The following is a 20,686-nucleotide window of genomic DNA, read 5'->3' as shown; positions in this document are numbered from 1 at the left end:
AAAACTACTGAACCTATCAAGTTCAAAACAATTTTCCTAGAAAGTCTTTATAAAGTTCTACTTTTGTGATTTTTTTTCATATTTTTTAAACATATAGTTCAAATTTTCAAAAGTTAGAGGGGGGGGGACGCACTTTTTTTTTCCTTTAGGAGCGATTATTTCTGAAAATATTAGTATTATCAAAAAACGATCTTAGTAAACCCTTATTCATTTTTAAATACCTATCTAACAATATATCACACGTTAGGGTTGGAATGAAAAAAAAAATCAGCCCCCACTTTACATGTAGGGGGGCTACCCTAATAAAACATTTTTCTCCAGTTTTTATTTTTGCACTTTGTTGGCGTGATTGATATACATATTGGTACCAAATTTCAGCTTTCTAGTGGTTACAGTTACTGAGATTATCCGCGGACGGACGGACGGACAGACAGACATGGCGAAACTATAAGGGTTCCTAGTTGACTACGGAACCCTAAAAAGGGCGTTATAAGTAGAGGTAGATAATGAAAAAGAAGATAAGTATATATTTACAAGTTTATTTACACATGATAAGAGAAAACAGAAATAAAAGACAGAGGGATGTGGGAAAGAAACTGAGCTGAAGGGTAGGAAATTCCGCGAAACAAAGCCTTAGACCTGATTTAGACGGCGTGCGAACTCGTATGCGATTTTAGTTACATTGCGGGATGTTGAGGGTACATACAATTTTGCACAGTAATCAAATACCGTAATGTAATAAAACTCGTATGCGAGTTCTCGTACCGTCTAAATGGGCCCTTAAGGTTTCACTTCCCTGAGCAGATGTTAGTTGATAGTAGGCCGGGGACGACGCGTCGAACGTAAGTTGTCCCGGGCTTGTCTGAAGAAGGAACAGCGTGAAGAGGAAGAATAGTTGCAGGAAGATCTTGTAGAGCAGCGTTCCGGACTCGAGCGGCGAGTAGAGGGTGAGTGCCTCGAGTCCGGAGAGGAAGGGTAGCAGCCTCGAACCCGGAGGAAGAGCCCCGAACCGGGGAAACGTATAGCACACAAACTATATATGTAATCGCAAATTATAAATGCAGACATCAATCGCAATGAAAAAATCAACAGTGATCGACTCTGGCCAACGTGGGACTCGAACCCACATCCTTGGATTGCCGGTCCAATGCGTTACCAATTGTTAATTTGCGATTTGTAAAGTGGTACGTTCCACAATAAAAAAGGAAAAATCCATATGTTTATATTTAAAAAACATATGGATTTATTTTTAACAAGCAGAAACGTCTGCTAACGATTCTAAACATTTTTATATTAATTATATTATTATTGCGATGTCCGGCGTGGCTTCCGTAGCTCAATTGGTTAAGAGCCTTGCACGGATTGCAAATGATGCGGGTTCAAGTCCCGCCGGAAGCGTAAATTTTTCCATTTTTTCCTTTAATATAAAAATGTTTAGAATCGTTAGCAGACGTTTCTGCTTGTTAAAAATAAATTTAGTATGGGTTAGCACATTGTTACTGGTGAATTCTCAATATAACTTGAGACTCCAGTGCCGTTACAAGATGTAATAGTCTGTCGGTAGATGGCGCTAGACGTCACCCCAAGACGTGTGTACATGAGGAAAGGCATGGAAAGATTTGCGATGTCCGGCGTGGCTTCCGTAGCTCAATTGGTTAAGAGCCTTGCACGGATTGCAAATGATGCGGGTTCAAGTCCCGCCGTAAGCGTAAATTTTTCCATTTTTTCCTTTAATATAAAAACATATGGATTATTAACATTATATATGTAATGTAGATAAATGAACTTAGTGACAAAATATAGGTAGAAATTTACATAGGAAACGTAACAGATCTGGACTCAAGGCCCACCGGCGATATTCTGGCGTTTTCCGGAATCATCTCTAGAACGAATAAAAAATTTTGAATCGTCAAATCGGCCAGCACCAAACGCAAAATACAAAAAAGGTTGGAGTAAAAAGAAACCGTTACACACAGACTCGCACCATCCCCATCTGCATCACAAAGATGAGCAGTTTCCGATGCGTGCCCTGATTAGGTACGGTTCAGCCGACACCAAACCTGTCGAGGCTCCTTAAATCACACCGGTCGGGCCCCAGTATCTAACTCGTACAGCTCTGTAGGAAGAGCTCTGGCTACCCAGTCCATTATCCATGCCTCTAAGGGGACTTCGGGGGGTAGTCGAGACTTCAGTCTGAGAGCCTTTAGCGCGTCGAGGTCTCGGCGAATGGGTAAACTTGTGTCTGCTCGAATCTTGCCGATTTCGAAATAGGCACTTTTCTCAGCGGAAGTTTAGAGGTAAAATATGAGTCAGCACAGGCAACCAGTGTGTGGGAGTTGGTTTTAGGCAGCCTCTGATGAGTCGCATAGTGTGGTTCAGCTGGGCGTTACCGCGGTAGTATGGGTGCTGTTTAGCCACACCGCTGAGCAGTACTCGGCAGAGGAGTAGACTAGGGATAGCGCGGTTGTCCGAAATGTTTTTTTTTTATAATACGTCGGTAGCAAACAAGCATGCGGCCCGCCTGATATAAAGCGGTCACCGTAACCTATGGACGCCTGCAACTCAATGTTGCTGCGCTGGCACTCCAGGTAGTTCCAGTAAGCTTGTGAATGATGCTGTTGACCTTCGCAGAGGCTGGTCAGGTGTTCCTTGAAATCCAGGCTTCCATCATCCAGGGTGACACCAAGATACGTAAGCTACAAAGTTTTATTTGTTTCAATTTTAAATAATTAATATTATTTGGTAATGACGTAATATAATGTTGATGATTATAAGTTCGTAAATAAAATTATTTTTCAGTACAGATGGTGTTTTTTTTACGCACTAGTGCGAGAAGTGGTTCATTATATGCCAGGTCGAAACTTCGGAGGCTCATCTGTACTGAAAAACGTCGTACGATACACGTGCGAAAAGGAAATTCGTAACTTGTGTCGATTTAAAACACTCCCTTCGGTCGTGTTTTAATTTATCGCCACTCGTTTCGAACTTCCTTTTTTACGCACTTGTATCGTAATGTATTATTAACTATTTGGAGTTTTTTCATATACATATATTTGCATAATACCTATATCGAATAATATCGTTTAATTTTGGACGCATCTCAAAATCATAAAAAAATGTTTCTGCAATACAGCCATAACTCTAAATACCTGTCTTTCAGGCATTGTATCTTAAAAAAAAGATTTTTTTTTTGCGAAAAGTGGCGTAATCTTATGGAGGGTTAAGGTAACGGCGGCTATCAACGCGGGTATCGAAATCGACGTCCATTACCGCCGCATTTGCAAATACGCATTTTATAGGCAAACCGACCAATTTCTTAAAAAAAGTTACTCACACAAAGGAAGCCTGTTTAGTTGACTAACGCACATATAGGCGATAGAGAGTGTGAATGAAAGAAGACGCTCGCTATTTGACAGTTTTTGCCACGGGGCCGCGAGAAGAGGTTGTGTCATACTGACGTGTGACGCTAAACCTAAGTGAACTCCAATCTCATTTAGTAGTTTACGTAATAATTATGGCAAACAGGAGAAAGTTATGCATTTCAAATTATTGTTTATAGTTTTCTACATGACTTCTGAGTACTTTTTACGTATTGTTTAGCCTGGAAATGTGTTTAAAGTGGAAATTAAAAGACAGCGGTGAAAGGCGCCATTTCGTGAGTAGATTCTATTACTGTGGTATACCACGGTAATAGTTAAAGTAGTGATATTAGTTCTTTTTGCTTTATTTTAAGTATATGTGATCAGTTATATAATGTCTTACAGTTGTTTCAATCTTGATCTATTCACGCTATCAAAGAACTATTTACGCGGTATGAAAATTATTCAACAAAACTGTTCAACTTTCGTATGAATATCGGTTTTTTAAAGAAACAACACTATTTTGTCTTTAGCTTCCGGTGTGTTTAGCCCGGCACTAATCATTTCCGGTAGCCATTACCTCACATTCTTTTCGCTCTCGATCTAACTTGCGAACGCGTCGCTGCATTAAAATTGCCATTTATTGCTAATTAAATAGTTAAAGTCACATTTTCCCAACAATTGTCGTTAAATTAAGTTTAAACTCAGTGCTAGTCACATTATCAAAGTGGACAGGAAGAAAGCTCTGCTCCAAGAACAGTTCTGGGCTCGAGGAGACGGTAAGCCGGGCCCGCACGTGCGCCTTGCATACCAAGGCTGATGGTAAGCGAGCTGAAACCAACCCACTGGAACCTCATGCTAAAAGGTATGTGACATATGCACTGTTTTTTCCCCAGTAAGTGTTTGTTTAAATCTCTAAAATTTCGAGTTATCTTTGTCAATTTCGTCTTAAAGATATTTTATTAAATTACAGTCCGCTCAATTAGTTCATCATCAAACATTTGGTCCTTCGAGCCGGATTGTAATTTAATAAAATATCTTTAAGACGAAATTGACAAAGATAACTCGAAATTTTAGAGATTTAAACAAACACTTACTGGGGAACGTAAACTGTTTATTTATATTTTCGTTCTCGTTTTTCGATAAATCAACAGTGATTATTACGTGAAAAATGTCGGACATTGATGTGAGCAATAGAGACGTTGACATGGATAGGGTTGAACGCAATTACGCGGTTATGCGGTTAGAGTTAATCTTTGATTGTATAGATTTAGAGGGTTATGTCGCGGCCGACTTAAACCCAATAGTTGAAGACTTTCATCGTGCCCAAAAGGCTATAATGAAGAAAACAAAGGATGTAAATACGGAGTTCTCGGTTACTGTCGATTTTGAACAAAAAGTAAAGTCAATCTTGACAAGGTTAAGGAAAGCTGAGCCTGTCATTACAAGCAAACATGAAACTGTTGACAAACATGATAGTAGTGATAATAATTCAGCGAAGTTACCTAAAATTGTTGTGAAACCATTTGATGGCTCCTTGCACAATTGGTTGTCATTTAAGGAACTCTTTGATTCCTTAATTCATAAAAGGAATATTTCGAACATTGAAAAGCTGCATTATCTTATGACATCGTGTCAAGGTAAGGCTTTAGATTTGATTAAGAATTACCCAATTTCGGACAACAGTTACATGGATGCTTACAATGCTTTAAACAAGTTTTACAATAGAAAACGGCAAATTGCCTTTGGGTACTATGAAAAGATTTTACTTTGTGAACAGGTGAAGACCAAGTCTTCAACTGAATTAGAAAAAGTTCATCGTGTTTTTAGAGAAACATTACAAGTGTTAGAAAGATTCGACTTACCCGATAAAAACTTTATGTTATTTCATCTGTTGTGGGGAAAATTGGACAAGGCGACTCGGGAGGCCTTCCTCCTCGAGTTCAATTCCAATGAAATTCCAAAGTTTGAATTGCTACAAGAGTTTGTTGAAAAACAAGTCCGCGCTCTGGAAGTAACGGAGGTTAAGCCCGTAACAAGTGCCATTAAAGGTAAAGGCAAGGTAACACTAGTTGCCACACAACAAAATATATGTGTTTTCTGTACTGAACTGCATAACTTAGAAAATTGTAAAAAATTTAAAGTTTTAGACACTTCGGAGCGGTTCAAGGTGGTGAAAAACAAGGGCTTGTGTGTTTGTTGTTTCTCCAAAACTCATAAAGTTAAACAATGTCGATCGGATTGTCGGTGCAGTATATGCGGTTGTTCCCACAACACTTTATTACACTTTGGAAAAAGGGAACCGGCTTCGCCAGAGGCTGAACCAGCACCTCAGCCAACGGTGAGCGGTTTAAATAGCAAAGTGACTTTGACGTCGGTCCAAAGTAATGGATTAGTTTTATTTGCTACTGCTCGGGTAGCTGTTCGGGATAGTTCAGGTAATTATCAAATAGCTCGTGCTCTTTTGGACGGTGCTAGTGGTGTCAATTTTATTTCCCATGACTGTGCTCGAAGATTAGGTTTACAGGTAGATGATACTAGCGAGCCAATTACTGGAATTGGACTATCTGAAGTTGCACCTAAGGGTATGTTATCATGCTCTGTTAAACCTATTGGATCAGAAATGGTTAATTTTGACTTCCAAGCGTCAGTGCTTCCAGTTATCTGTCCGGAGCAACCATACTATAGAGTCAATACATCGGAATGGCATCACATTCAAGGTCTACCTCTCGCTGACCCTGACTTTGCGAAGCCGGGCCCAATAGATTTACTCTTAAATGCAGAGATCTTTGCATCTTCCATTTTAAGTGGTAAAAAGGAGGGCCGGAAGGGGCAGTCAAAGGCTTTGGAGACTGTTTTCGGATGGGTTCTGATGGGTGACTGTTATGCCTCTCGTACACAATCTTTCACTAATTGTCGGAAAGATTGTTTTTTCGTGTCGAATGCTTCACAATCAAACTTGTCGCTGTCGTTGGATGATTCTCTTAAAAGGTTCTGGGAACTAGAAAATATTTGTGGTCCGAGTAAACCTATCTTGTCGAAAGAGGATCAACTATGTGAAGATAACTTCCGTGCAAATTATTGTCGCACGAGTGAAGGCCGGTTCGAGGTACCTCTACCTTTCGTCGATCCTTCGAACAAGCCTACCTTTTCGCACACTCGTGAAATTGCAATGCGGAGATTTTTTTCGTTGGAACGCAAGCTTACAAAGCATGCGGATTTTCGTAAAGCTTATGCCTCCTTTATGGAAGAGTATGAGGTCAGTGGTCATATGGAGCAGGTTGCGCCGCCTGTCTCTAGTGTCGGGAATTTTAATTACATCCCACATCATGGTATTTTGCGCCCCGAATCTGTCAGTACACCTCTGAGAGCCGTTTTTGACGCAAGTTGTCGTGACAGCAATGGGATTTCGCTTAATGATACACTACTAGCTGGACCTAAGTTACAAACTAATATTTTTGATGTCCTTACTAGGTTTCGATGGCATAAAATAGTCTTTACGGGTGACATAAAGGCCATGTATCGTCAAATCCTCGTGCCAAACGAGGACGCTGAGTATCAGCGGATATTGTGGCGACCTTCGACTGACGGCCCAGTTAAAGACTATCGTTTGCGGACGGTAACTTATGGTGTGAAATCGGCTCCGTATCAAGCTTTGCGCACAATAGCACAGATAGCGGAGGAGACTGCTGACTCCTATCCTGAAGGGTCACAAGTGCTTGGGAGAGACATTTATGTTGATGATGTCGTGACAGGCGCTGACTCTATTGAGCAAGCTTTAAAAATTAGATCAGATTTATCTGAAATTTTGTCGTCGGGTGGGTTCCATTTGAGAAAATGGACCTCCAACCATAAAGGTTTTATCGTTGACCTTCCATCTTCTGAGTTGTATTCGAGTGATTTTAAACATTTTGATGAACTTTCGGATTTGTCCCTTAAAATATTGGGATTGTTATGGCGTCCACAAACAGATTCGTTCCAATTTGAGGTTGCAACACCACGTGATCAGAAATGTACTAAACGTACTATTTTATCGAATATAGCGCGCATATATGACCCGCTAGGATTCTTATGTCCTGTCACGTTTCACGCTAAATATTTAATGCAGGTCTTGTGGTCATCTGGGGTGCAATGGGACGATGATGTTCCAGAAGCAATCACATCAGAATGGATGAAATTTACCGATCAACTTCCGTCGTTGAAATCTGTCGTTATTCCCCGTCGCATCATCCATTCGTTTGTTTCATTACAATTGCATGGATTTTGTGATGCGTCGGAGCGTGGTTACGCTGCTGTCGTCTTCTGTCGTGTCGATGACACACAAGGCTCTACTTTTGTAGAGCTTTGCTGTGCCAAAAGTAAGGTTGCGCCTCTGCGTAAATTATCAATTCCTCGATTGGAACTGCAGGCTGCCGTGTTGTTGGCAGACCTGATGCAGTCAACACAAGAGGCATTAAAACCTCTCTATGTTGTTCAGGAAATATTTGCATGGTCAGACTCGACCGTAACGTTAGCTTGGATCAAGTCGTGCCCTTCACGCTGGAAAACATTTGTTGCAAATCGTGTGAGCCATATCCAGGATCTTGTTGCTCCTGATCGCTGGCGTCACGTCAGTACACACCACAATCCTGCTGATGCAGGATCCAGGGGGTTACTGCCTGAAGATTTGGTAGAGTGTGATATTTGGTGGAAGGGTCCGTCGTGGTTGGTAAAGGAAGAGAAGGATTGGCCTTGCTCACCTTTGCACGATCCAAGCAATGACTGTATTGTAGAGGAACAACGTATTTGTAGCTTACTCGTGACGGCCGATCCTAACTTAATTGATGAAGTCCTTAGCAGGTTCTCCTCGCTTTTCACATTAAAGCGTGTGTTAGCCTACTGTTTCCGTTTTTTACGGTCAGCTAAGGATGGAAAAGTTGTCGGATCTCTACAGTCAGCTGAAACCACTGCAGCTCTCATGTTTTTAGTAAAACATGTGCAGCTCACTTCTTTCAGTGTAGAGATCAATCAATTAAGGGAGGATCGTTTGAACGCATTGCCAAAGGGTTTGCGCAAGCTTTCATTATTCATTGACAGTCAGGGTATTGTCAGGGTGGGCGGTCGCTTGGCAAATTCTCCTATTAAATTTTCTGTCAAACATCCCATTTTATTGCCTCGCTCCCACCGACTCACTCTTTTAATAATTGACGAATATCATAAAAGATTTTTACATCCAGGTGCCCAAACTTTACAAAATTTACTTGCGCAAACGTTTTGGATTTTGTCGCCAAAACGAGCAATTCAGGCAGTGATTGGAGGCTGCGTGAAATGCTTTCGTGCCAATCCCTCTGCGGCATCTCCGCCGCTTATGGGAAATTTGCCTACCTTTCGCGTCTCGCAAATTAAACCTTTTTCGAGTGTCGCCATTGATTATGGAGGACCATTTGATATCGCTTTCGGTCGTGGCCGTGGTGCGAAAACGTACAAAGGTTACATCTGTGTTTTTGTATGTACTAGTACCAAAGCCATTCACATAGAGCTTGCTTCAGAGTTGTCGACAGAAGCTTTCCTCTGTGTTCTTAAACGGTTTGTCGCTCGTCGTGGTCGATGCAATAACATTGTCTCTGACCAGGGTAGGAATTTTGTGGGCGCTAGTAACTATCTTGGTTCACTCATGAAAGGTGCTGCTGATGCCCAAGAAATTAAATTCTCGTTTAACCCTCCGGGTACGCCTCATTTTAACGGATTAGCTGAAGCCGGGATACGCTCGGTTAAGACTCACCTCGCACGGGTTGTAGGTAATCAAAGGTTAACCTTCGAGGAATTTTATACAATTCTGACTCAGATTGAGTCTATGCTCAACTCTCGTCCATTGACACCTCTTAGCTCGGATCCTAGTGATCTCTCAGCCTTAACTCCAGGCCATTTTTTAACTCTGGAACCGTTGTCGATTGTCCCAGAGGAAAATCTTGTAGATAAAAAAGTAAGTGTCTGTAATCGTTGGAAAATGATACAGAAAATGCATCAAGACTTCTGGCGTAGATGGCACGCTGAGTACGTCCATACTCTACAACAGAGGACTAAATGGAATAAAGTAAATACAAACATTGTCGTGGGTTCCTTGGTCTTGTTGATTAACGAACAGACAAGCCCTTTAAAATGGCCCCTTGGGCGCATCGTTGCTCTACATCCCGGAGTTGACGGTGTCTGTAGAGTGGTCACAATTCAAACTGCTACTGGTCAGTACAGAAGACCAGTTGTGAAGCTGTGTCCTTTACCACTTTCAAATTAACTTTCGTCGTTCTAGTATTATCACTTAGTTTAACATTATAGTTTTTAAGTAGTTTGTCGAACTCTAGCACTATTTGTAGAGTAAATATTGCATATTTAGGTGAGCGGTATGTTCAACTTTCGTATGAATATCGGTTTTTTAAAGAAACAACACTATTTTGTCTTTAGCTTCCGGTGTGTTTAGCCCGGCACTAATCATTTCCGGTAGCCATTACCTCACATTCTTTTCGCTCTCGATCTAACTTGCGAACGCGTCGCTGCATTAAAATTGCCATTTATTGCTAATTAAATAGTTAAAGTCACATTTTCCCAACAATTGTCGTTAAATTAAGTTTAAACTCAGTGCTAGTCACATTATCAAAGTGGACAGGAAGAAAGCTCTGCTCCAAGAACAGTTCTGGGCTCGAGGAGACGGTAAGCCGGGCCCGCACGTGCGCCTTGCATACCAAGGCTGATGGTAAGCGAGCTGAAACCAACCCACTGGAACCTCATGCTAAAAGGTATGTGACATATGCACTGTTTTTTCCCCAGTAAGTGTTTGTTTAAATCTCTAAAATTTCGAGTTATCTTTGTCAATTTCGTCTTAAAGATATTTTATTAAATTACAGTCCGCTCAATTAGTTCATCATCAAACAAAAACCTTAATTTTTAGCAAAAACTTCATGACTGATTTCGTAGTTTCTATGAAAACCGTTAATTTGTAAATTTTTTTAAACATTGACATAAAGTCTGATGCTTACTTACTAGTTATGTAAACTTGGTTTTAATATAAGGTTGCAATATTTTATTTTGATTTGTAATGAAAATACATCTGTATGACTTTGTTTTTATGGGTCAGAATTAGATTTTAAAATACTCCAATTTATGCCTATTACCGATGGTACGATCAGATAACCCTCGGTAATAGAATATATAAGAATCTATTACCGATCCATGCAATATTTGTTTGGGTCGGTAATGGGTTCCTATAGAAGTATCTATTACCGAGCGACATATTAGTCTTGTATCAAAATATGACATTTAGTGTACCGTAAGTACAGATTTCTTAGGTGAAACTGAGTCTTCTGTGGGTATTCATAAAGGAGGATAGTATAGGTATATGTATTTGTCATAATTTGTATATTCAACCGTCGGTATTAAGCTCCGAATTTTGAGATGGGTTTCTATTTACCGATGGCAGAAAAACACTGTCATTCATACCCTCGGTAATAAAATCTCAATTCGCGTTAATAGAACTGCAACCTGTTCATTACCACGGTAATAGAAAATTTAGGTATGTTGATTTCAATAATCATTTTATGACATATAATAAACTAAAATGATCCTAAAACTCTTCAAAACTAATAGTTCAATAAATACTTTTCCATAAAAAAAATATTTGTGGTCGTTAATGAGCTTTGATACCCTTAATTTTTTGGTATCTTTTGAAATCTGCCTTAAGTACCACGTTAATAGGCGCCATTACCTTATATCATTCCGAGTAAAAATAGATAAATTTCATATTACGGAGGTAGGGCATAGCGAATGATATTCCGCTTTGTGTGGTAGGGCACAGCACAGCGGATATCGTCTCGCTCGAATCTAGAGCAGAGCCCAACTGGGGTAGTACCTCCGCCTTACAGAAGACCGCAGCCAAATAGCACTAGACCCTACTCATAGTGTTGTGTTCCTGTCGGTAAGTAAGGCTGCCAGAGCTCAACGAGGGTGCGGTGTGCTGATGACGGGAGGACTTACGGAACTAACTTGTTCTGTTTATTGTCCTTTGAGTCGTCGGCAACCCGAACCCTCCTTAGAGCTTGTACACTCCTTTTTGCTGTGTACTTAACGCAGCAAAAGGGAATTTACAAGTTTCTAATGGGGTGGCAACGCGCATGAAATAGAAATAGAAATAGAAATAGAAATATATTTATTGCAAGAACATAGTTTTGTTACAGTCAGTGTGGTGTTACATTTAAGGAGGTCCTTATGTTCTACCCTATGATAGGCATGCAATATAAATCTAACATGCAAAAACAGTTCTATTAAAAACCTAAATAATTTAAAAGCATATCACAATGATAAAGTCTATACTAAGGGAATTTTGAAATATAATACGATTTTAGAATTATTGAATTAATTTAAATTTATTTTTACATTAATGGAAATAACGAAGATTGAAAAAGAAAAAAAAAGGAACAATAATAGTAAAATTACACATGTCAAAATTAAGCAAAAATAATCAATGAGCATTACGGGTTTTCATCAGACATAAATTCTTGGATTGAGTAGTAACAGCGCCCCAGCAACCACTTTCTGAGGGCATTTTTAAACAATCTCGGATCTATTTCTAGTATGCTTTTTGGTAATTTGTTATAAATTTGGATGACCATTGAATATACATTATTTTTGAAAACATTTTTTCTTGCTCTAGGCAAGAATATTTCGTTTCTGTGTCTGGTCGATCGAGGAAAAAAGGTACTATGTGCGTCAAAATATTCAGGGTGCTCTCTCACAAATAAGGATGCCTGTAATATATACATGCATGGCAACGGAAGAATTTTGTTGCTTGAAATAACGGTCTGCATGGCTCTAGGTAATGGACATTGCAGGCAGCTCGTACGCATTTTTTCTGAGCCAGGAATGCTTTATGAACATCTACAGAGTTGCCCCAGATCAATAGTCCATAGTTCAATATAGATGACACATGTCCATGGTAGGCTGTTAAGGCTACAGCTTTGGAAGAAATGCTGCTAAGTCGTCTTAGAGCAAAGACGAATTTGTCTAGCCTGTCACATACATGAGCAACATGAATTTTCCAGTCACAAAATTTGTCTATATATATCCCCAAAAACTTAGTGTGTTCTACTTCTTCAACAGTGTCATTTTCATATTGAATATCTAAATCGATGTCTGTGCCTCTGTATGTTCTAAATTGCATTAAACATGTCTTATTAATATTTATTTTTAAATTATTAATATTGAGCCAACGAATTACATTATTTAGCGAGTTTTTTATATCATTATTAAAATTATTAAGATTGTCAGATTTTATTATCAATGTAGTGTCATCTGCAAACATTATGCAATTATGTTGTATTTGGGTGGGCAAATCATTGATATATATAAGGAATAATAATGGGCCAAGTATGCTCCCCTGTGGCACTCCGCATCGATTAAGTTTATATTGCGATCTAACGGACACTAGCTCATTGTTAATGATTTGTTGTATTTCTGTACATTGTTCCCTTTCAGAAAGGTAACTTTGTATCCAATTCAGAGCGTTACCTCTTACTCCAGACCTTTCCAACTTGTTCAGTAGTATCGAATGGGTTACAAAATCGAACGCTTTGCTAAGATCTAAAAAGACCGCAGCTACAGGAGTATCGCTGTTGATTGATTCCGTTACCAGTTTCACCAAATTAAAGCAAGCCAGCGTAGTCGAACTTCCCTTACGGAAGCCATACTGTTCTTTACTTAATATTGAGTATGAGGTGAGAAAGTTCAACAGTCGTTCGTGCATGGCTTTTTCTAGGACTTTAGATATTACCGGAATAATAGTAATAGGCCTATAGTTATCCATTATGTCTTTGTCATTCTTTTTGTGTATGGGCTTGACTATTGAGCGTTTGAGATTGACGGGAAATGTACCTTGTACGAAGGATAAATTTACTATGTGTGTGAGGGGAAGGGCGATTTCTTCTGCACAACACTTTAGTATTTTGGTTGCTATATTGTCTACTCCTACTGCATTGCTATTGTTTAAGGACATTATAATTTTGTATATATCTTGTTTCTCGTAAGGTTTAAGAAATATGGTTTTAGCGTTCACAGGATTGTTTAAATATGATTGGTTCTCTGATCCCCTGTTTGTTGTATATAGGTTTGTAATATTAATGAAAAAGTTGTTGAACAATTCTGCTATGTCTAGGGGGTCTGTGTACTTTATTTGATCGTCCTTGATACAGTTAATGGAATGTGGATCTTTGTACGAGGGGCCATTTATTATTTGCCAAGTTGCTTTCGATTTCGATTTAGCGTGGTTAATCAATCTACTATTGTGAAATTGGTGTGCTTTACGTATACAGTTCCTGAGCAGTTTTGTGTATTTACAGTATGCACGCTTATTTAGGTGTTTGTTTCCAGGATCTTGCAGGTATTTTAGGTACAGTTTCCTCTTAGTAAAGCATGAACGTCGCAAACCACGGGTTAACCATCTATTCGTGTTATGTGTGTTATGAATTTTTCGTCTAACTAGCGGAAAGCACAAATCATTAAACAGGCCTAATAGTTCATGGAAGTTTTGGAAGGCTGCATCCGTCTCAGTTTCATTTAAAACTTGAGCAAACGATAAAGACGACATACAGCTTTTAAATTTATTTATATTTTCAGAGCTATAATCTCTTCTAGTTGTATAGTAGAATTTGCGCTGGACTGCGTTGACTAGTTTTATTGTTAGTAATTGAGCAGTCTCATGGTCAGAGAGGGCTAGTGGAAGCACGTTTGCTGTGGCCTTTTTTGCATTACTAGCTATGTGATCAATACACGACTTACCTCTAGTTGGGACTCTAATATGCATTTGAATACTAAAATTGTTTAGCAGGGTTATTAACTCTAAGATATTTTTGTTCTTTTTCAAAGTATTGAAATTCCAATCGCCGCTAATTATAATCTTATGTTTTTTCTTTTTTGTAGTCACATATTGCAAAAGTTTTTCAAGTTGTTGCAAGAAAGGTATTTCATATGTGTGTTTGGGAACCCGATAAATATTTATAATTATTAGTTTTAAGTTTGGGATCTCAATTCCACAGCATTCAAAAATGTTTGTAATTGCGAGGTCCTTACAGATTTGTAACGGTGTATATTTGTACTTATGTTTTATTAAGATGCAAGAACCCCCTCTCTTTTTAGATCTGGAGAAATGGGATGCTAGTTTGAGCCCCGCAAGCTTGAGATTACTCTCTGTCCCTTTTCGAATGAAAGTTTCCGATAGGCAGAGTACGTCAATGTCAAGTCCATCTTTAATTAGTTCTTTTACTGAAATATCAATAACATCTAATTTATTTAAGACACCCTGTATATTCTGATGCATGATAGTAAAGTTACTTAGGGTCGTTTTCTCGAAAAAACTGCTCATGCTGACCCTCATGCTCATCCTCAAGAGAAGTGGAAGTCAGTATTGCATTCAATAGTTCAATTAAATCGTGGAATATTGTCGTATAACCCCGACGATTTAGATTCCCTAGGCGAGAAAACATATAACTGTCATATGACAAGTGAGAATTAGAGTCCAGAATGTAACTATAGCCATGTTCTAAATTATCTTCATATAGTAGGTCATTAAATATTTCTACACGCTTAACAAACAAGTTTGCGTAATTGTTGAGTTTGTATGTAGGTAGACATATCACAATATTTGTATGTTGAACTAGACTTAGTTGTTCACGTATGTACTTCACTAAACTATAATAGTTGACGCTATTTTTGAAATCTTTATCTCCAATATACACAATACAAAAGTCAGATAGAGTAAAATCTTGCAGTTTGGTTTGTAAGTCTCGAAACAGCTCACGTGTTCCTGCGCCTGGGGTTAGGTAGACACACGCGTTTTCACCGGAAAATGCCTGTTTTACTCGCTCTATCATATAGTTCGAGTGGTTGCTAATCACACAGAGTTTCGAGTGTTGTAGTGATGATAATGATAAAATCTTTGGAGTAGTAGGGACTTGCTCTTCGTCAACTGTCGAGGTATTGATTGGGGTTATGTTTTCATACCTATGTAAATTATTGCTGTCAATATCCGTAGTTCGGTGAAGACTTTCTGTCAGAGTACCTATTCGATCTCCTATGCCTATCATTTCATTTTCCATATTTATTAATAGTTTTTCCAGGTCATTGATTTTCTTTTCCAACCTTTGGAAATTTTTGTGGTCAAAGCTCTTGTCTGATTTACCAGTAATCGGTGAAGACAGTATTGACGATTTATTGTTTATTAGCGATTGTTTCTGATTTTTGCGAGTTTTACTTTTACTTTCTCCTTGCGGTGAAGAGCACAATGACTGCAGTACTTTTATTTCTAATGATAATTTGTCGACTTTTCTTTGGAGCTCATTATTCTCGATTATTTTATTTTCGAGTTCCATTTCAGTACTAGCCAATGCGACTTCAAGTGTGGAAACTTTTTCGATAAGGTCATGACTCTGCGAGCCTGTCTCTCGTACTAGGCCGTCCGCGCTCATGCATAATTTATCGGATGGTGATAAAGGCTGTGACGAAGACTCTTGTGAGTCCCCTTCTGTGTTCTTACTGTCATTAGCGGAATCTGATGTCAGTGAGCCATCGGATTCATTCATTTTTTTTTTCTGTAGTTCTTCATTTTCTGATTCATCATTTAAAAATGTATTTATAGGTGAGGATGTTGTCGTTAGGGGTGATGTTATTGCCTTAGTAGGTGATGATGTTGTCTTAGCAGGTGATGGTATTGTCTTAGCAGTTGATGATGTAATCTCGTCCGGTTTTTCAGATTGCATTATATTATTGTCAGGTTGCAGGTTAGGGTCCAATTCCTTAGATGATATGCTATGTACGTTGTTACCTTTTGGAGGCAAACTAGGCTCCAGTACTTTATTTATAGGCGAAACATGTGGTGTCAATGGTTTGGAGGATGTAGGTGTGATGTTGACGCTCCGTTTTTGCTGTGGCCTGTTCCTAAGAATCACTTTAGTGGGTCTACTTTGTGTCTTGTTATCTTTTTTTAATAAATTGCAAGATTTACATTTCCATGCATTTTTTGACTCCTTGGTCAGTAAGCGATATAAATTCTCGGAATAGCCAGCGCAGTCAAATTCATATCTATTTTTGCACAGTGAGCATAATATCGTGTTTTTTACATCAACGCTCATTCCGCATTTGTGACAACAGACTTGCGATGCCATATCGTTTTTATAATATGTCTTATGTCCGTTTGGATAAGAAACAATATTCCCTATTTGTCGTATCGATCGGTGTAGCAGATCACCTTGAGATTAATGTGGTATTGCGTAGCAAGGATCGTAGCACTGTTCTACGCAGCCGTTGTTCCTTCGTAGCGCATGCTATTCGAGATAGTTTTAAATACGCCTTCGTGTACAGTTTTTAATTATTGTTCTATGACTGGCAACATTAAATAGTACTGTCGGGCAAAATACGACCTCTGTGGTATCTGTCAGTTTGCACCTATCAGCTGTGATGACCAAGAGTAAATTTCCGTTAAACGTTTGTTTTTATCTGATTTTGGTCCAATTTTGAATTTAAACGGCTTAAATTTGTAATCTCACCGATTTAAAAGGTCCGTATCCAAGTTCAAAACAGCAATTCTAGTGATGAGTGTCCATGGATGGTGTGCCGATATATGTTCACAAGTTTCACAACACAGTCACTGGTTCAATTCGTACGTATTTCTATTTTTCAAGATTAAATTAGACGAGAGCTCATTAGATTAGTGTTTACATGGCTAGGGTTGCCACATCATGTAACTGTTTGAGTTGCAGGCGTCCATAGGTTACGGTGACCGCTTTACATCAGGCGGGCCGTATACTTGTTTGCCATCGACGTAGTATATAAAAATAAAAAAAACCGGCCAAGAGCGTGTCGGGCCACGCTCAGTGTAGGGTTCCGTAGTTTTTCGTATTTTTCTCAAAAACTACTGAACCTATCAAGTTCAAAACAATTTTCCTAGAAAGTCTTTATAAAGTTCTACTTATGTGATTTTTTTCATATTTTTTAAACATATGGTTCAAAAGTTAGGGGGGGGGACGCACTTTTTTTTCCTTTAGGAGCGATTATTTCCGAAAATATTAATATTATCAAAAAACAATCTTAGTAAACCCTTATTCATTTTTAAATACCTATCCAACAATATATCACACGTTGGGGTTGGAATGAAAAAAAATATCAGCCCCCACTTTACATGTAGGGGGGGTACCCTAATAAAACATTTTTTTCCATTTTTTATTTTTGCACTTTGTTGGCGTGATTGATATACATATTGGTACCAAATTTCAGCTTTCTAGTGCTTACAGTTACTGAGATTATCCGCGGACGGACGGACGGACGGACAGACAGACATGGCGAAACTATAAGGGTTCCTAGTTGACTACGGAACCCTAAAAAATCAAATTCATAGACCTAAAACTCAAGAAGTAAGATCCTATTTAACAGCCTCAACTATACTCTCAAAACTTTGAGACGCGATTTCTCGAAAAAATGGTTTATTGAATTGTGACCGTATAGCAGGCACACGGCGAAGTGTGCGTGTGGATTGAGTGAGCACCTTCCGAAAAAAAAAAATATGCTGATCATTTAGTAAAAGTTCTAAAACTATTGTAAAACGAATCTCTGAATTTGTAAAAAGATAAATCAAAAGATACAGTCATTAACATGTGCTCACTCAGTTCTCACAAACTACCAACGAAAACAGTGAATGTATTCATTTAACATATAATATTTATACATATACTAGGGTTGCCAACCGTACTATATAATATAGTACTGTACTATATTTTGGCCCAGCGTACTATATTCTATATGAAGCATATATAGTACGCAAAAGTACTATATTTTTGGGGTCCATGCCAGTGGCGAATTTACACTAGGGTCAAACCGCCAGGAGCGGCGTTTTGATAATGAAAAAAATTTCGCGCTCGCTCCGCTCGCGCTTTTATTCATATTTAACCTTCGCTGTACAATGCACACCTGTCAATACATTTAAAAAGTGATAGAAGACTCAATATTGCATATTTTTCGAAATACGCCATATATATTGTTGGTGTTCAATAAAACGTTTGGTACATTACATACAATAAATAAACTAGTTATATATTACGCTAAGTAAAACATTCAACAACATGAAAGTTTGCTTTTTTAAAAAAGGTCAAATGTTAAGTTGGTAAATGTGAGCTTGGCAAATAAAACAATAAGTTGGGAAATGAACATTCGGCGGAATAAAATTGCGCGAAACGTGAGTTGGGAAGTGATAGTCGGCCATACAACTTTCGACAATACTTAAATAAGAGAACCAATGCAACACAAAACTTGTCAAAAATCGATGAAAACCGAATGGAGCCCCTTAGAGTGGACAGAAAGAACGATCTCTACGACTTGTTTATCGATAATGTGTACCGTACTATATTTTATTTCGGTGTACTATATTTTTTACATGGAATTTTCTAAAATACTATATTTCCCTAAAAAAAAGTTGGCAACCCTAACATATACTAACACTTAGTAAAAAATATGCCAACCTACCCCTATAAATTTTAGATTACCTAGTGACGTATTTTAATTTTTTACAAATAGTTTCTTATGCTCACTCAATCCTCACACTTTTGAAAAGCCGAATTTTGATGAAAAACATAAGATTTAGACCGCTATTATATGTGCATAGTTTAGTAAAAGTGAAATGGGAATTTTTAAAATGCAAAACGAACCACTAACGTGTCAGGTTTTTTTATAATAATTTTTTGTAAGTGCTCACTTAGTCCACACGTTTTGATAAAGTTAAAAATGTAAATATCTTAAGATTTGTAGCACCACAGACACTCGAAAGTACTTTAACATTTAGTAAAAATTTTTACTAAATATCCACCATCTAATATTTTATATTCGTTGTCTGGTTTTAAAGATATTCAGACATTTACAAAAATTTATTATAAAAAAACCGGCCAAGAGCGTGTCGGACCACGCTCAGTGTAGGGTTCCGCAGTTTTCCGTATTTTTCTCGAAAACTACTGAACCTATCAAGTTCAAAACAATTTTCCTAAAAAGTCCTTATAAAGTCCTTAGTTTCTACTTTTGTGATTTTTTTCATATTTTTTAAACATATGGTTCAAAGGTTAGAGGGGGGACGCACTTTTTTTTCCTTTAGGAGCGATTATTTCCGAAAATATTAATATTATCAAAAAACGATCTTAGTAAACCCTTGTTCATTTTGAAATACCTATCCAACAATATATCACACGTTGGGGTTGGAATGAAAAAAAATATCAGCCCCCACTTTACATGTAGGGGGGGGGGTACCCTAATAAAACATTTTTTTCCATTTTTTGTTTTTGCACTTTGTTGGCGTGATTGATATACATATTGGTACCAAATTTCAGCTTTCTAGTGCTAACGGTTACTGAGATTATCCGCGGACGGACGAACGGACGGACAGACAGACATGGCGAAACTATAAAAACCTGACACGTTAGTGGTTCGTTTTGTATTTTACAAATTCCCATATCACTTTTACTAAACTATACACATATAATAGCGGTCTAAATCTTATGTTTTTCATCAAAATTCGGCTTTTCAAAAGTGTGAGCATTGAGTGAGCATAAGAAACTATTTGTAAAAAATTAAATACGTCACTATTAGGTAATCTAAAATTTATAGAGGTAGGTTGGCATATTTTTTACTAAATGTTAGTATATAAATATTATATGTTAAATGAATACATTCACTGTTTTCGTTGGTCGTTTGTGAGAACTGAGTAAGCACATGTTAATGACTGTATCTTTTGATTTATCTTTTTACAAATTCAGAGATTCGTTTTACAATTGTTTTAGAACTTTTACTAAATGATTAGCATATTTTTTTTTATTTTTGGAAGGTGCTCACTCAATCCACACGCACACCCCACTTCACGTTGTGTTTCAAATGTCGTTACTGTAGCTTGCTGTTAATTTATTTTCGAATGAAATGTAGTAAGCGTCAATCATAGATAATTTATTTTAGGATAATTGCAGTAAGCTTGGTTGGTTCGTAATTTTTTCACTACATGCATAAATGCTGTAACCGCCACGGAACAAAATTTCGGCAACGCTGTAACCGGCACACCCTTTGATTTATGAAAGAACAAAATTAGCGTAAATGTACTCGTTTAGAAAATTGCTACTATTTGGGTGTTTACACTGTTTACAGCAAAGATGTGGGCATCGTCAAAAAAATACATTCGTTTTGCAACGTAGTCCAGTTTTTTCTAAGCGTCGTAGAGCCATGGGACCCAGACCAGTCGACGCAGAAAAATTCGCTGATTCCGAATATGCAAAAAAAAATTTTTT

At 38.1% G+C, this 20,686-nt stretch overlaps 2 protein-coding genes across 2 annotated transcripts; one reads left to right on the top strand and one right to left on the bottom strand.

The window, feature by feature from the left end:
• Positions 1 to 2,280: 2,280 nt before the first annotated feature.
• Positions 2,281 to 4,360, bottom strand: LOC125240068. Its single transcript, XM_048147914.1, has 3 exons — positions 4,331 to 4,360; positions 2,568 to 2,696; positions 2,281 to 2,475 (listed from the first exon to the last, which is right to left on the bottom strand). Exons 1-3 carry the CDS (start codon positions 4,358 to 4,360, stop codon positions 2,281 to 2,283), a joined length of 354 nt encoding a protein of 117 aa, XP_048003871.1.
• Positions 4,361 to 4,469: 109 nt separating this feature from the next.
• On the top strand, positions 4,470 to 12,868 carry LOC125240067. The gene is made up of 3 exons (XM_048147913.1): positions 4,470 to 4,601; positions 5,140 to 9,064; positions 12,861 to 12,868. The coding sequence occupies exons 2-3, from the start codon at positions 5,239 to 5,241 to the stop codon at positions 12,866 to 12,868; spliced, it is 3,834 nt and encodes a 1,277-aa protein (XP_048003870.1). The 5' UTR covers positions 4,470 to 4,601; positions 5,140 to 5,238.
• The last annotated feature ends 7,818 nt before the right edge of the window (positions 12,869 to 20,686 follow it).

Source organism: Leguminivora glycinivorella, chromosome 26 (assembly GCF_023078275.1).
Source record: "Leguminivora glycinivorella isolate SPB_JAAS2020 chromosome 26, LegGlyc_1.1, whole genome shotgun sequence".
Taxonomy (NCBI): domain Eukaryota; kingdom Metazoa; phylum Arthropoda; class Insecta; order Lepidoptera; family Tortricidae; genus Leguminivora; species Leguminivora glycinivorella.
Note: the sequence above shows the minus strand (reverse complement) of the source record. Positions and strands in the feature narration are given on the sequence as shown.

What these genes read in the sequence shown, in the direction of transcription:
- LOC125240068 (XM_048147914.1), bottom strand. Translation starts at nt 4,360, where the DNA reads ATGTTTGATGATGAACTAATTGAGCGGACT. An exon ending in ATGAACTAATTGAGCGGACT is followed by an intron (nt 2,697 to 4,330) that starts GTAATTTAATAA and finishes AAAACTTTGTAG; the next exon opens with CTTACGTATCTTGGTGTCAC. An exon ending in TGGAGTGCCAGCGCAGCAAC is followed by an intron (nt 2,476 to 2,567) that starts ATTGAGTTGCAG and finishes TAAAAAAAAAAC; the next exon opens with ATTTCGGACAACCGCGCTAT.
- LOC125240067 (XM_048147913.1), top strand. Translation starts at nt 5,239, where the DNA reads ATGTTATTTCATCTGTTGTGGGGAAAATTGGACAAGGCGACTCGGGAG.